This window comes from Haemorhous mexicanus, chromosome 4, assembly GCF_027477595.1.
Source record: "Haemorhous mexicanus isolate bHaeMex1 chromosome 4, bHaeMex1.pri, whole genome shotgun sequence".
Classification (NCBI taxonomy): domain Eukaryota; kingdom Metazoa; phylum Chordata; class Aves; order Passeriformes; family Fringillidae; genus Haemorhous; species Haemorhous mexicanus.
Genome location: NC_082344.1, coordinates 49,501,675 through 49,515,788, shown reverse-complemented (window position 1 = coordinate 49,515,788; position 14,114 = coordinate 49,501,675). Strand labels below are relative to the sequence as shown.

The 14,114-nt window shown below is 37.8% G+C and overlaps 2 protein-coding genes across 3 annotated transcripts in view; one reads left to right on the top strand and one right to left on the bottom strand.

Annotated features, from left to right (window-relative positions):
- PAICS (phosphoribosylaminoimidazole carboxylase and phosphoribosylaminoimidazolesuccinocarboxamide synthase) overlaps positions 1-14,114 on the top strand; it is a 40,858-nt gene that overhangs the window by 5,895 nt on the left and 20,849 nt on the right. For both annotated transcript variants that reach the window (XM_059844796.1, XM_059844794.1), the window contains 6 exons: positions 1,430-1,867; positions 2,883-2,972; positions 7,941-8,027; positions 11,445-11,516; positions 12,228-12,629; positions 13,997-14,062. In XM_059844796.1, the coding sequence (XP_059700779.1) occupies positions 1,430-1,867; positions 2,883-2,972; positions 7,941-8,027; positions 11,445-11,516; positions 12,228-12,629; positions 13,997-14,062 (1,155 nt within the window). The remainder of the gene's footprint in view (positions 1-1,429; positions 1,868-2,882; positions 2,973-7,940; positions 8,028-11,444; positions 11,517-12,227; positions 12,630-13,996; positions 14,063-14,114) is intronic.
- The window catches only part of PPAT (phosphoribosyl pyrophosphate amidotransferase), a 42,758-nt gene that overhangs the window by 18,390 nt on the left and 10,254 nt on the right, over positions 1-14,114 (bottom strand). The gene's annotated exons all lie outside the window — the stretch shown is intronic.

Genomic DNA, 14,114 nt, shown 5'->3' with positions numbered 1-14,114 from the left:
AGTTCCTATGGTTTGATTTACCAGTAAATCAGCATTTTCTTTCACTCCCTCAGGAAGAAATGGAGAAAGCACAATTAATGTGCCACCTGAAAATTACCCATCTCAACTACACTGCCAATGACCTGGCTGCTGCAGAGTCCTGGTTAACTCAGGACTATAAGGAAAAAAAAAATCTGTTAAAACAACGTATTGACAACTAGAATGAATTATGGAGACTAGCAAAGAATGGCATTATCTAGGACAAGTTTGTTCCCAGATGGGTTATTATAAATGTGCTCCACTGAAGTGTACAATCAAGGATCCGATACTACTGCCATCACACACATCTCAGCGGCTATAAAGTATCAAAACCCCATAATCTGGTTTGCTCTTCCAGAAAAAGACACTGACAAAGGCATCACTGCAGTATGACTGTAAAAACCTGTCAGTTACTGTGCATTTTCATGCTGCTTTATTTGATCATGCCCTGGAAATGGTTTTGGGTTTGTTTATTTGGGGTTTTTTAGTTATTTTTGCAAAGCTTTAGAAATGCATGAGAAATCCCTTTCCAAACTAATCTTTTAACCAAAACAAAGTCTTAAAGCAAATTCATAAATACAAATAAGGAAACATTACAAAAGTAAAATATATAATATTTCACTGTTTTAAGTTATTGCATGGGTGGCTACCTTTACCTCATGTTAAAAAATAAAGTAGACTGGAGAAAATGAAAAAATATCTTAGTTACGCAGAGTAAGACAACTCACACTGAATTTTACTAAAAAACCACCAAATATTTTTGATTGATCTGCCCTGAGAAAGGTGCAGGTTCTGTGCCATGAGAACTGGGTTCTAGCACACAAATGTTTTACTTAGCCAAAAGTCTCCATTCCTCTGCTCCCCACAATTCGGGTGCTTTGTTAAGAAAGAAGAATCAGACTCTTTGGATCCTTACGCAGGTTAAATCTCTCTATGTGTGTAAATACTAAAGTATGGCATGTATGCAGAAAGTTAAATCTGGATGCTAGTGTCAGTCAGTGACTTGGGGCCAATTTATTATTGTGCTCATGCAGCACATCCCATCTTCCCAACAGTTTTCTTCTCCTCTCTAATGTCTGAAGGACAAAGCAGCTCATCAGATGCTCCCAAAGGTCTTACAGGTAAAAATTTAGTGTATTAGGACACAGAAGAAAGAAATGTTCTTCTTAGATTAATTAAATGTACATGTGCTATCTTAATATTTGTCTTCAAGTGAAAGCAAAAATTGTATCAGAATTAACAAAAATGCTGACAAATTAATAACCAATAGCTTGATTTTAACGTCACCTCTGCTTCATCTTTCTCTGGAGAAACAAGTGTCCTTCATTTCCATTCTCTCTGTCATTTCCCCACCCCAACCACCCAATGCAGGTAACAAATCTGTGTCTCTCCCCTCCCCCACACAATGCAGGTAATCCAGCGTCAGCAGTAGAGGCTTCCAAACCACCAGCTTTGATTCCTACAGTAGCAAATGAAGGAGGAAAACACTGGACTGTTAATGAAGTCAGAGCTTTGATACGCATATGGTCAGACAAAAGTATCCAACAACAACTGGAGGGGACAGTGAGAAATAAAAGAATATTTGAGCAGGTTGCTGCTAGACTGCAAAAGTTTGGAATTGACAGGGACTGGAAGCAGTGCAGGACAAAATACAAAAATCTGAAACATGAATACAAGAGTGTAAAAAGTGCCCAAGACTCAGGGAGTACGAGTAAAAGTATGAAATTTTTTAATGAACTGGATGCTATTCTGGGACACTGCACGATGGAACAAGCAAGTAAATCAGATAATGATGAAAGTGAGAGGCCTCCAGAATGGACAGAAGCAAAATCAGAAAAGGATTCTTTAGGTAAGTACTTCAACTACCCACATATCATTTAACATTTTTAGTTTTTCAGCACTAGAGAGATCTTAAAAAACCTCAAAAAGCACAAACAGAGAGATTAACCAATTGGCTGGTGTGAAAAAACACTAAATAGAAATTTACTGTTTTGTCCAGTAGTTTTGTATTTTGTTATAAGGTAATATTTAAGTCTGAGTGATTTCCCTGTACTTTTTTAATAAAACTGAGAAGCAAAAGGAGGAAAAAAAAGATGAAGACAGAATAAAATGATACAGAGAGACAATTCCAGTCAGAGTCATGTCAGAAGACACTATTTCCAGTTTAGATAACAGAAACGGATCAGAGAGACAGTCAGACTATGTTACTGGAAAAATTAAGACATTGAGCAAAAGAAATCTGTAGTAACAGACATTGGTTAAAAAAATTATAATCTAAATTGTCTTTCTCTTATGGTCCCAAATAGCTCAGTTTGATTGGCCTTTGGAGCAAGACTCCCGAACTGGTGAGACAACAGTGAAAATAGCAAAAGGAACAGCACTAAGAATGCTGGCAGAGCCTGCCTTTAGTTTTGGGTGGTTATTGACAATTAATGGTAATGGATGATCAATGCAGAATTAGAGTAGACTGATGAACCTACACTACCCAAAAGTTAAAACATTTTTATTGGTATGTACAACCAGAGACATGCTTGTTGTTTAAGAACAGAATGAAACATTAAACTTTTAGTTGAGGTGAGGGGATGATACTATGTTGGCCAAATGTAAGACTAGAAGTTAGTAAAGTAATGGGAGAAGTCAAGAAAAATACTACACAAAGACAGTCTTGCTGAAAACTGTGAGAACATTTTGGGGAAGATTCACTCTTCAGTTGCCATTTCTAGACATTTTGCTAATGCATCTACTTTGCCTGCTGGCATAAAGAGCATCCGAGACTGGATGGACTTTTTAATTTGATACACCACAGCTGTTCTTCTAAAGTATAGAAATTCAGTGCCATAATTAATTTAGCATTATTTACACAGAAATGCCTGGAGACACAGGTGAAGAGGACTCTGTTAGTAATACGTCAGAAGACCTAAAGGTTGCAGATATAAAGAAAGTTTCTGATTCAGGTAATCTGAAAGTCTTCTACTTTATATAAATAATTTAATTTTAAAAATAATTTTAATTTTGTAAATTAAAATTAATTTCTAAAATAAGCCCAAATTGTAATTACAGGTAGAAAATTCAGAGACCTAAAAAACTTCAAAGCAAGAGATAATGTCATAGAGATAACAATCATGTACTTATGTATACATTTACTATGTCCTGCTAAATTTGATTAAATCAGTCCCCGTAAATAATAATTTCAAAGACGTGTGATTCAGAATGTAAAGAAGAAACTACTGGTTTAAGCAAGTTGAGAACAATGTCCTACTACATGTACATTTACTTAAACTATGTGTTCCAAAGGATTAGAATTGTTCAGTCTCCTGTGCATGAACTAATAGAGCATCTCTTTTTCACAATACATAATCAGGATACAATTGTGTAAATGCTCATGTCAGGGGATGAAAACTTCATTAAGGAGTCTCACTGAATATGAAGGTCGTATGCGCTGCTCTTTACAAAGAAAGATTATGGGTTACATCTGAAAACATAAATTTCAGGGGAAAGAGAAGTTTAACATTCAGCTGGAGACACGTGAAAGTCTCTCAGGCTGACAGGTTTTATTGTCTACAACAGAGCACCTCATGTTCTCTTTCAGTATTGTGAGGCAGAATACAGGCTAAATTAAGCATTAAGGAGTAGTCTTACAGAATTTAAAATGGACTTATGTAAACTTGAAAGATTTTAATATCAAATAAAAAATCTTCTGACAGATGATGTTACTGTAAATACTACTCCAGAGAGTCGAGCAGCTCTGCATATACCGAAAGAAACAAATATAACAAGAAAGTAAAGAGATAGTTGTAATTTAAGGTATACCAGACATTAGCATTTTTGGGTTTTTTCATTCAATAGCAACTACATTATTAAATTTAAATTTACTAACAAATAAAAAACCCCCCGACATTTTACCAGCTCACCCAGGGCACTTGATGCATTCCATGGAGAAAAACAGGTTGTCATGAAAAGTGCATTGCCTATAAGGGACCTCATTTTTAGAGACACAAATATGAAAGAAATAAACAGCATTTTGTGGGATCCAGTTAAGACTGCTTAAAAAATTATTTAATTCAATTTCTCTCCATCAATAAGTAAAATTATGACATACATATGGACAGTAGTAAGACACTGTAATAATGCCATGCTTCAGCAGTGCTCATTAACTGTCATCTGGCAGTTTTCAACTGCCTGGTGCTACATAAAATGTAACTTCTTGGACTGCACTCTTCCAAATAAGTTTCATTTATCCATTTAAAATGAAGTTAAATGAATATTTCTAGTAAAGTTCTGAGTACACATTTCCGTCATTTAAGATAGGTGTAGGTGTAAAGATATCTGTAGTTTACCTTGGTTACCATCTTCCTTTTCAAATATGTGTATTTTAATTACATAGTTTCTTTGTTTCTGGGTAATTGTAAATGTAAATGATTTTGTGGGGAAATATTAAAACAGAGTGGTTCAAAAGTGTCTGTGGCTCAGCATATCACTCTTAAGACTATTTTTCAAACTTCTGTGGGGGAAAAATGCAAAACCACACTCCAAGGCAAAACCAACAAAAAAGTTCAGTTTGCAAAATTCTTTCTCTCATTCCAAAACAAACAATACACACTCAAATAATTTTTTTTTTTTGCAGGTGGTAAAACACACCTAGTTGTTAATTTTATTAATGGTGACATAAATAGGTATTGCATAAAGCAGAGAAAATATGTACTCTTTTTATGTTACAATATCACGGAGACCCTTTGTTCTAATTGTGGTACATGCCTTTACTAGACAGTCCAAGTAATTTTGAAGTAAGAAACTGGTAAGTAAAGAGATTGTATGTAGCTCTGTACTCATAAATATACATGCTGATAAATAGTGAAAAGGCATTGATACATTACATTGGTTGTTTGATATGAGTAATGTCTCACAATCATTGGCATTTCGGATGTGACTTTTTTTAAAAGCTTCTGCATATTCAACAGAACTTTTGTAGAAAAGTGTTTCTCAACAGGCATGGAATTATTAAATTTATAGGTATTTTTGTGCCTTGAAAAAAAATTTGTAGAAAACCCCAATTTGGCATAAATGAGAATTCATAAATTCTGTTAAAACTCATATCTGGGTATCTTCCTTATCAGTTAATGTACTCTGCAACCAGAGCTGTAGATGCACTTGCTCATATACACACACATATATATGAGTTAGCCTGGGCAGGCATTGCTTTCTGGCACTGCAGCTGTGTAAATGCACAGAAGATGCATGAGCTGCTTCAGAGTGCACATGCTTCTCATGATCTTACACGTGAATCTGATTTTGGAGCCACAGTAACACTGTCACCACTGCCAGTCTTTATAAACAGCCCATTTGGGTTTGCCATACTCTAGTAAGAAAAACACTAAGGTGGTGTTAGTCAAAAGACACATACACCAGTTTCAGGAGAACAACTAGTTATTTGATGTGCCATGCTATTGTTTTTCTCCTCTGCCCATATGAATTTGCTACTCAAAATGCAGCAAATGCTCACCTGAGAAGGAGAAGACAGATGTAAATAAACCCCCACAGCTCCTTGCACAGCCTGTCCTAGTTCCTGACACGCTGCTGTCAGCACTGCCCAGCTGGGGGAGCAGAAGGACCACAACAATCCCCAACCCGTGAGTTTTCAGCTAAAGAATCCTGTGATAGGCTGGGAACACTGCGGGTTGCTCTGTCTTTTGGCAAAACATACCCCACATTGAATCATCTGCAAATAAAACATTATTTAGTCATTTTCACTGATGTTTTCAATTTCGTGGGATCACTTTTAGTTGTTATAAAAGCAACAAATCTATTCAGAAGAGTCAATTACTTCAGTCTATGCAGTCTGTCAATCCAAACTCCATGTACATTCCACGTGTGTCAGACTTAGCAGTAGGACCACAGAGTGTATGTATAGGTGTTTGATTAAATTTGAAGTGCTAGGGAACTACAGTGGAGATGAAAACAGGTTTCTAAGAAATACCAGTAGCCTGATGTTCTTAAAAATACCTACTGCAAGTATTTTATGTCAAACAAATTCCTTTCCTTGTCTTAATTTTCTTAGGATTTTTGATAGCCCCTACACTTTACTAGATGTCCCCCTCAGAACAAATTTTAAGTAGTGACACTTCCAAGATACATTCCTAAGCAAGGGCTTTTTAGCAACCTTGTTGTTTAAAGTTAAGATCTTAAGTTGGTACATACTCAGGCACTTAACACTGGCTTGAACACTTGCTGCTGTGTGCAAGGAATTTTAAAATGTACAGACATAAAGTCAAAAGATAATGTTTACATACATATGCCCCAGACTAGTGTTAAGCAGTGTTTCAGAAAAGTGCAAACCCAAAAGTTCTTGATTATTCACTGCCTTAGCTAGGCATATTTGGGCTGCAGACAGAAACTCTTAACTGAGCACCCAGTTTTCTGTATCCTCTCTCATAGATCTGTATGACGGAGCAGCAACTTTGCAAGTTGTTGGAGTGGAAACAAAAGCCACACACTGAAAATTTTCCCTAGTTTTAACATATCCCAATTCCCTATTATCCTATTCAAGACACACATGAGAGTAAGGATTAGGAGACAAATTACTAGTCTTGCCTCATGAGCCAGAAAACAAGATAATTAGTGATGCTGACAGAGTGCCAAAAGAGAACAGAGCTTGTATCAGTCTGAGAGGGTGAAAGGAAAGACTGTGACAGCATTGCTCAGGTGGCCTTGTGAGCAGTGCTTCAAACACAAAGTAGAGATTAAGCATATTTGCTGGCAACTGTCTATAGCTTCACTAACAATTCAGATGGAGCCACTGTGTTTTATCCATGCCAAAAACTGTTGATGGCTTGTTGTTTGGCTCAGTCTTACTCTTCTTGTGCCTTCCCTCCAAAACTCTGAAAGGTGCCTTAGAAAGAAAAAAAGCCAAGCTCCCTACCCACATTCTTGGCTCACCAAAAAAAAAAAAAAAGGAAAAAAAAAAAAGCACGTGATGCTAGTCACATCATAAAGAACATCTGATGCAAACCAAGCTGTATTGATCTGGGGGTAATTTTTAATAAAATGGCTCTAGATTAAACTTTATTGCTCAATGTTTAGGGGCAATATTCTTCAATGGACTGAGAACAGGCTGGGAGCCAGAAAACTGCTGTCATTGATCCATGATGTGGCCTTCACCATTTAATCTCTGTAGAGCAGTGTCCTCACTGGGAAGCGAGGATCAGTAAGACCAATTGCATCATCCACCTGCCCATACCTCTGTCCTAGGGCAGAGGGGTGGAATTTTCCCTTAACACCAGTGGGCCAATGGCAGAGGAGTGGAGATCTCCTCCCCATGGAGGGGAGCCCAGGGACACCTCTGTCACCCAGCTGTGTGATGTAAACCCCTGCAAGCTGCAGCAGCAGAGATGCTCTCAGGACAGGCTTTAGTACATTGTCTCCATCTGGCAGGAAGCCTTACAGATCAACTGACTAAGCACAGCACCCTGATGCGTCAGGGTCTCTTGCTCCTTTTTGGGGCTAATTCAAACACTCTTGGCATCAGTCACTTGGGAGTCTTTCAATAATTTCAGTATATATTACACCCTTTATGCAAGTCACTGTCTTGCCTGTTCTGCTTCATAAACATTTGTCAATAACTAGATATCTTACACATCAGTGAACCATTCTAGTAATTCTGATCCAGGTTAAAATAACTTAAGAGTTTGCACATGTAACCCATAAACTTATATACTGCAGCTGTTATGTGATGTTCTGGATTTACTTTATAAGCAGGTACACTCTGTTCTTAAGCATATTACTGCAGATAAATGGCAGCTTTAATGTGTTAAGGGAGGAAATCTTTTAACAGCAGTTATCAGGAGCATTCTGAGTAGTTGATTGTCAAGACATCACTCAAGATGTGTTTAGTTAATAAGAACTCTGTAAATGATTATTTTTTACAGAAATCGTTGAAGATGAGGGGGACTTAGCAAACTCCACCCAAGCAGCTCTGGAAGCTACACAAATAAAGAAAGAGACAATTGATATAGGTAGGTCAGGACTTTGTCATTATAGTTTTAACAGGACATTCTACTTTACTGGGCATTGCAGATTCCAAAAGTTCATGTGTTATTCCAGCACATTACACTTGTTCTACTTCTGGGTTATGATAAATGATGTATTTTGTTTGATTTCATAGTGCAGAAATGTATGAACACTTGTTTCTCCTTCCCATAATTATAACAAAATCTTATTTTCCCAGGCAACATGCTCCTTTTTATGATGAGTATCATTAGTCTGCAATTGATTGTGACACAAATATGGTTTCTCTTACACAGCTGCTAGAGAGGATAAAATAGAAAGGTAAATGGCTGTCTCAGAAACTCAGAACATGTTATACATTGTCTCTATTTTCAAACTACTTCATGACTGCACTTAGTATCAGATGATTTACTATCAAGCAATTTCCATACATATATTCTGAACTATTTTAAATATAAAACTGAAATCAGTACCTCAGCAATATGTAGAAGTCATATATTAAATGATAAGTTATCAGGAGAAGATTTGTTTTGTTTAAAATGTTAAAGTTTAACATTAGAACACAGTAGGGATATTAATATTCTGGAATAAATGAGCATAAAACCACAGATGATCATGAAAAAGACATCAGAGGAAATAATGATGGCATTGATATATAGTGACCTGGCACCCTGGATCAAAATATTTGTTACAGTAATGCTGTTTGTACGCAGAAGTTAATAGAAAAAATAATCAATTCTAGTGATTGTGTGAACAGCAATTCTTTGGCCTTTGACACTGCAAGTTTCTACCATAAGAATATTTCTATTGTATGCATCAGGCATATTCCAGGCAAGAGCTTCGTTTTCAGCAATTATGTTATCTGTAGTTTGGATGTTGAGACATCCATCCCATGCTAGACACCCTTTACAACTGTTTGCATTGGCTGATCTTGATCGTGAAAGACAACTTTAGTGACTGTGACACTGAGGACAACAACAGAGCAATGCCATCATAACAATGACACACAGGAACACAGATGACACTGAGGATAAAGCAAATCTGTGACCCTGAAAGTTGAGACATAGCGAGGTCACATGAATGCAAAGTGAAGAATGAAATGTCATGCAGCTCAACTGACTGTCTCATACACACAAACTCCCTATCATGTAATATCCAAGTGAACACAGTGATCATGCAAGTCAGCACTACACAAGTGCCACTGCCAAAGACAGGAAGAGATCAGAGAGCCAGTACAGTTGAGAGAATGAGCACAGAAATGGAAGACATGGAGAGGTTGGTTAATGGTTTGGAAAAAAAAGGAATCTCTCAAGAGTCTAGGAGTAGACCTACAGCTCTGTTTTAGCCCATTTCCACCAGCTGCAAGTGTTAAGGAAGAGGCAAGAATTTTCTCAAGAGTTATAGGGTGCCTGTTTATGAGAAAACCCACCTTTTTTCTAGGATCCCAAGTAAATCACATACACATGCTGATGAGAGTATGATTTCCAAGTTTTCCACAGGTACAAAAAATATTCTTGCATACAACTTATGAAAAACAAGTGTTTGACAAATGACTGAAGATAAAACAAGTTATAGAGCAAATATGAATTCCAAGTATTAGTTTGTGCATATATTGGTAAGCACCATTATAGAAAGCACATCAAATGAACATGCTTATTTACAAAGAATCTTTATTTCTGACAGAGTCTAAGGAAGCACTCAGCTGTTCAAAACATAAAAAGAATATTTATTTCTACCCTTTACCAAAACCAGCATTGAACATAATTAGTCTATGACATCCCCTAGCAAACAATGAAAACTAATCTTTCTCTTCCTCCAAAAAGTAAGTCCACACAAAAGCAAGCTTTCAGCCTCAGAGTAGTCCAAGCATGAGAAAATGAACACAGAATCAGCAAAGCTGGGTTTTGATGTTCATAGACAATTTCAGTAATTTCTCAGTAGGCAACAATGAGGTTGCAAATAAAAAGAGACTTCAGGGTGTTGGAACAACTGGTTAAAGATCAAGAGCATAAGTAGTCTTCCCTTCTTTCAGTTGACAAGAATGATGTGGGAAGAAACCAGGAAGAGCCAGCAGATCACTATCTGGCTCCAAGCTTGGTGACACTGGGAAAATACTGGAATTTTTAATCATGGTTCCATGACATCAGACTTGCACCTGTCTCAAAGGGGGGGAAAGGATCTTAGCACAGAAGTTCGCAGAACTCACTGAAAGAGCTTTAAACTAAATTAGCAGGTGGGAAGAGATAAAACCAGACTTTAGTAAGAGTAACATACTTTTAGAGAGTAACATGCCAGTGTTTGAGGGGTGGTGTTCTAGAGAGGTCCTTCGATCTGCTGTCTTAGTAGTCAGGGAATGAAGATCAGCAAAGACATACAGGGGTTATTGATGTGTTAGAAACCACAGAAGCACCTGAGAATAACCATGTAGAAATTAGAGCTTTTCACCCCCAAAAGATGGTGGGGCCAAAAGCCCAGCTGTGGTGCATCCACAGCAGTGCAGACAACACGGGCAACAAACAGAATAAGCTGGAAGCTATTGTGTAGCAGGAAAACTATATCATAGTTTCCATCTTGAGGAATAACAGAGGGATAACTTGCACAGCTGGTGTGCTGCAATTCATGGCTATAAACTTTGCAGAAGGGACAGGCAAGGAAGAGGAGACTGTTAGGTACTCTATGTTAGAGAGTATTTTGATTGTCTAGAGCTCATGATGGTGACAATAGTGTTGAGGATGTATGGGTAAGAATCAGGAGAAGGCAACAAGGCAGGTTGCCTGGTGGGAGTCTGTGTTTGACCACCCAGCCAGGGCAAAGAGGCAGCTGAAATATTCCATAAGCAGCTGGGAGAAGTCTCACAGTCGCTGGCCCTTGGTGGGGGGGACTTCAGCTGACCAGATGTCTGCTGGAAATCCAACAGAGCAAAGGACACAGCCTAGGAAGGTTCCTGGAGTGTGCGGCTGACAACTGCTTGACACAGCTGGTGAAGGAGCCAACTAGGGAAGGTACCCACTGGACTTGGTGTTTGTGAATAAAGAACTGGTAGTGGCTGGAGCCTCTTGGCAACAGCAGTCACAAAATGGCAGTGTTTTCAGTTCTTGGTGAAGTAAGGAGGGAGCTCAGCAGTGGTGGACTTGAGCAGTGGTGGAGTCACTGTCCCTGGAGGGATTTAAATGACATGCAGATGTGGCACTTAGGGACTTGGTTTACTGGTGGACTTGGCAATGTTAACTCCATCCTAAATGATTAGTGCTTCCATCCTAAATGATTCCATGATTCTGTGATTCTTCAAGTCTATAACTGATGGGTTAGACTGAGGGCTTAGGACACTTTAAGGTGGAAATAGGTGTTTCCTACAGAGGATGACAATAATACTAGCAATTTATTTGTCTAAATCCAAGTCTATTTAAAACTGTGTGTTTCTACAGATGATGATTCTATAAGCACTACCTCAGAAGAGAGATCTTGTACACCAGTAGCAAAACAGATGGTTGGGACAGGTGAGTATTAATTTTTATGCATTTATTATGAAATAAATCACACTGTATTTTCAGTACCAAAGCTGGAGCAATCAGATCTCTACTGTAAACACAGCTCTACTTTCCTGCTCCTGATTCCACTGTAGCTTCATTAGTAAACTTAAAAATTAGTCTCATACATCTTTTTTTTTCATGGGCAAAATTTGTATTAATACTGTAGTTCAACTTTGCCTTCTATACATAATCTAATGAGCACCATCTGCCTACTTCTGACTATTTTCAAGTCTGAAGTTTTTTCTTCTGTTGAATCCTAAGTACCTTTTCATTTGCACATTGCCATTTTAATTTGAAACCACACTTCTCACCAATGCTGGGATCTTTAAAGCTTCATGATTACTGCTTTTCTACATGTAACACTTGGATACATATGTCTTTAATTTCACAACAGTGGCACAATTATAGCGACAAAATGTTGAATTTTAGATGCCTTGGAGAAACAAGAGATTCCACTTGATACATATTTTGCATACTTAAGAGAACACAATTGTGTATGGATACTAAAATTATAAAATATTTAAAAATATAAAGATATAAAATATATAAAAGATTAAAATATATAAAACATTAATCATTAACTGATTAAATACCAGTTGCAATTATGCTTTCATATATGTATATTTAGCATGCATTTATAGCATTTACAGTTAGGTATTTTTTTATTTATATTTTCAGACAATCACATTCCCTTGGAAGAAGCACAAAATCACTTTAAAGTTATTACAGTTAATGATACAGGAGCAGGAAAACACTGGAGCGATAATGAAGTTAGGGCTCTGATAAACATATGGTCAGATGAAAAGATACAACAAATGCTTGAAGGGGCGACAAGAAATAAAGAAATATTTGAGGAAATTGCCAGAAGATTAATGAAACGTGGCATAGACAGAGACTGGAAACAATGTCGCACAAAGTACAAGAACCTAAAATATGAATACCGAGCACTGCAGAAAGAAAATGAGCATCTTGGAAATCCCAGGAGAAAAATGAGATTTTATGATGAAGTTGACTGTATCTTAAGAAGGCAGCCTCTGGGAACCTCAGGCTGGGGATGTGAAAGCTCAAGTCTCCTATCAGGTACTAAAAACTTCAGTGATGAGATAAAGTGCTTCAAGTGAACTTTCTAAAGTCACCTGTTTAAGCCATACTGTAGGTGTGAAATGTGTGGCCAGAAATGGGGAGGGAAAATAACTGGGGAAGCTGTATCTCCATGGTCACATAGTGAACACTTAGGAAACTCAAGTGGTCTATGGAGACATGCAGAAGTGAGAATATTAACAAAAAGTGAAAGCACTGAAGTGTTGAGTGTTATTGGAGAATCTGCTTTTGAAAGCCTAAGTGACATACAGTGAAATGGTGTTAGAACACATGGCAGGTTTTAGAGGTCATACAGCAGGCATGTAAAGTCTGATGGATAGAGAGCTGCAAGCTCATACTGTTTGGAACTGCAGAAATCTGTAGCAATCAAGCCAAGTGCAAGGACTCCAAAAACCCCAAAGTATATTAATTCAATACACACCACAGTCGAGAGAGAGAAAAATCCAGGACAGTGATGTTTATTTGAGCACTTGTAATAATTGTATTAATTTTGCTAAAGTAGATTCAGTTTTCACAATAGAGTTTGCCTCTATCTTCATATCAAAAACCCTCTGATCTAGGAACCACACAGCTAATCTTGTGTCTGCTGTAAGGGTTCTCGTGACTGGCCAGCTGCTTCAGACCTCAGGGATACCAGCCCCTGCTCCAGGTAGATTAAGTGCTCTCATAGAAGTAACTGAACCTCTGCAACTTAGGGTTCAGTGACTTAAGGTAAAGCAGAACTAGTTGTGATTGTTCTCAATACGTTAAATAGTTTGCAACAGCACAAATGTTAGTTGAGGACTTGAACCATTTCTGCAGCAAAGGCCAGGTGGACAGCTTGAGCAGAACCAGCCTTAAGCCAGCTGTGCTCAGTCATGAATCAGAGCCCTAATGTGGTGTCCAATGGCACCACCCAGTAGTGCATTAGTTGCAGCTGGAATGACAGCCATAGAGCTGTGGGATGACAGTTTTCCCTGCCTCAGTCTTGTGCTAGATCACATTCTCAAGACATGTATTTTCTTCCAAATAAAGAAACTGAATATATTACTGTTCGTTTCTACTCTCCATGAATGGCATATGTCAACACCAAGCATGTTGTCAACACCAACAACCTACCTGGCTGTTTTACATTTTAGCATGCTGGAAAAGGATTGTGTAATCTGTGAATGCTGATGCAGTGGCCAGTAAAACAATAACCTTTCAGAAAAGAAGCTTCAGTTATTAAACTGTTCGAGGCATCTGCCAAATAAATGTGTCTTGTCCTAGGGTATTTGTTTTTGTAGTATAAAACCTTTAGGTGTGTAATTGACTGTGCCTTGAGAATCTCAACAAAAGGGTTAGTCACCTTATTCTTCTCTTCTAAGTTTCAGTGGGAGATGCTACAGCAAACACAGGATCTTTGAGTACCAAAAGAAAAACATGGAATGATGGTAAGAGCCCCTGACTTTCAAAAGCATCTATACACTGCTTAATTGGATGCCA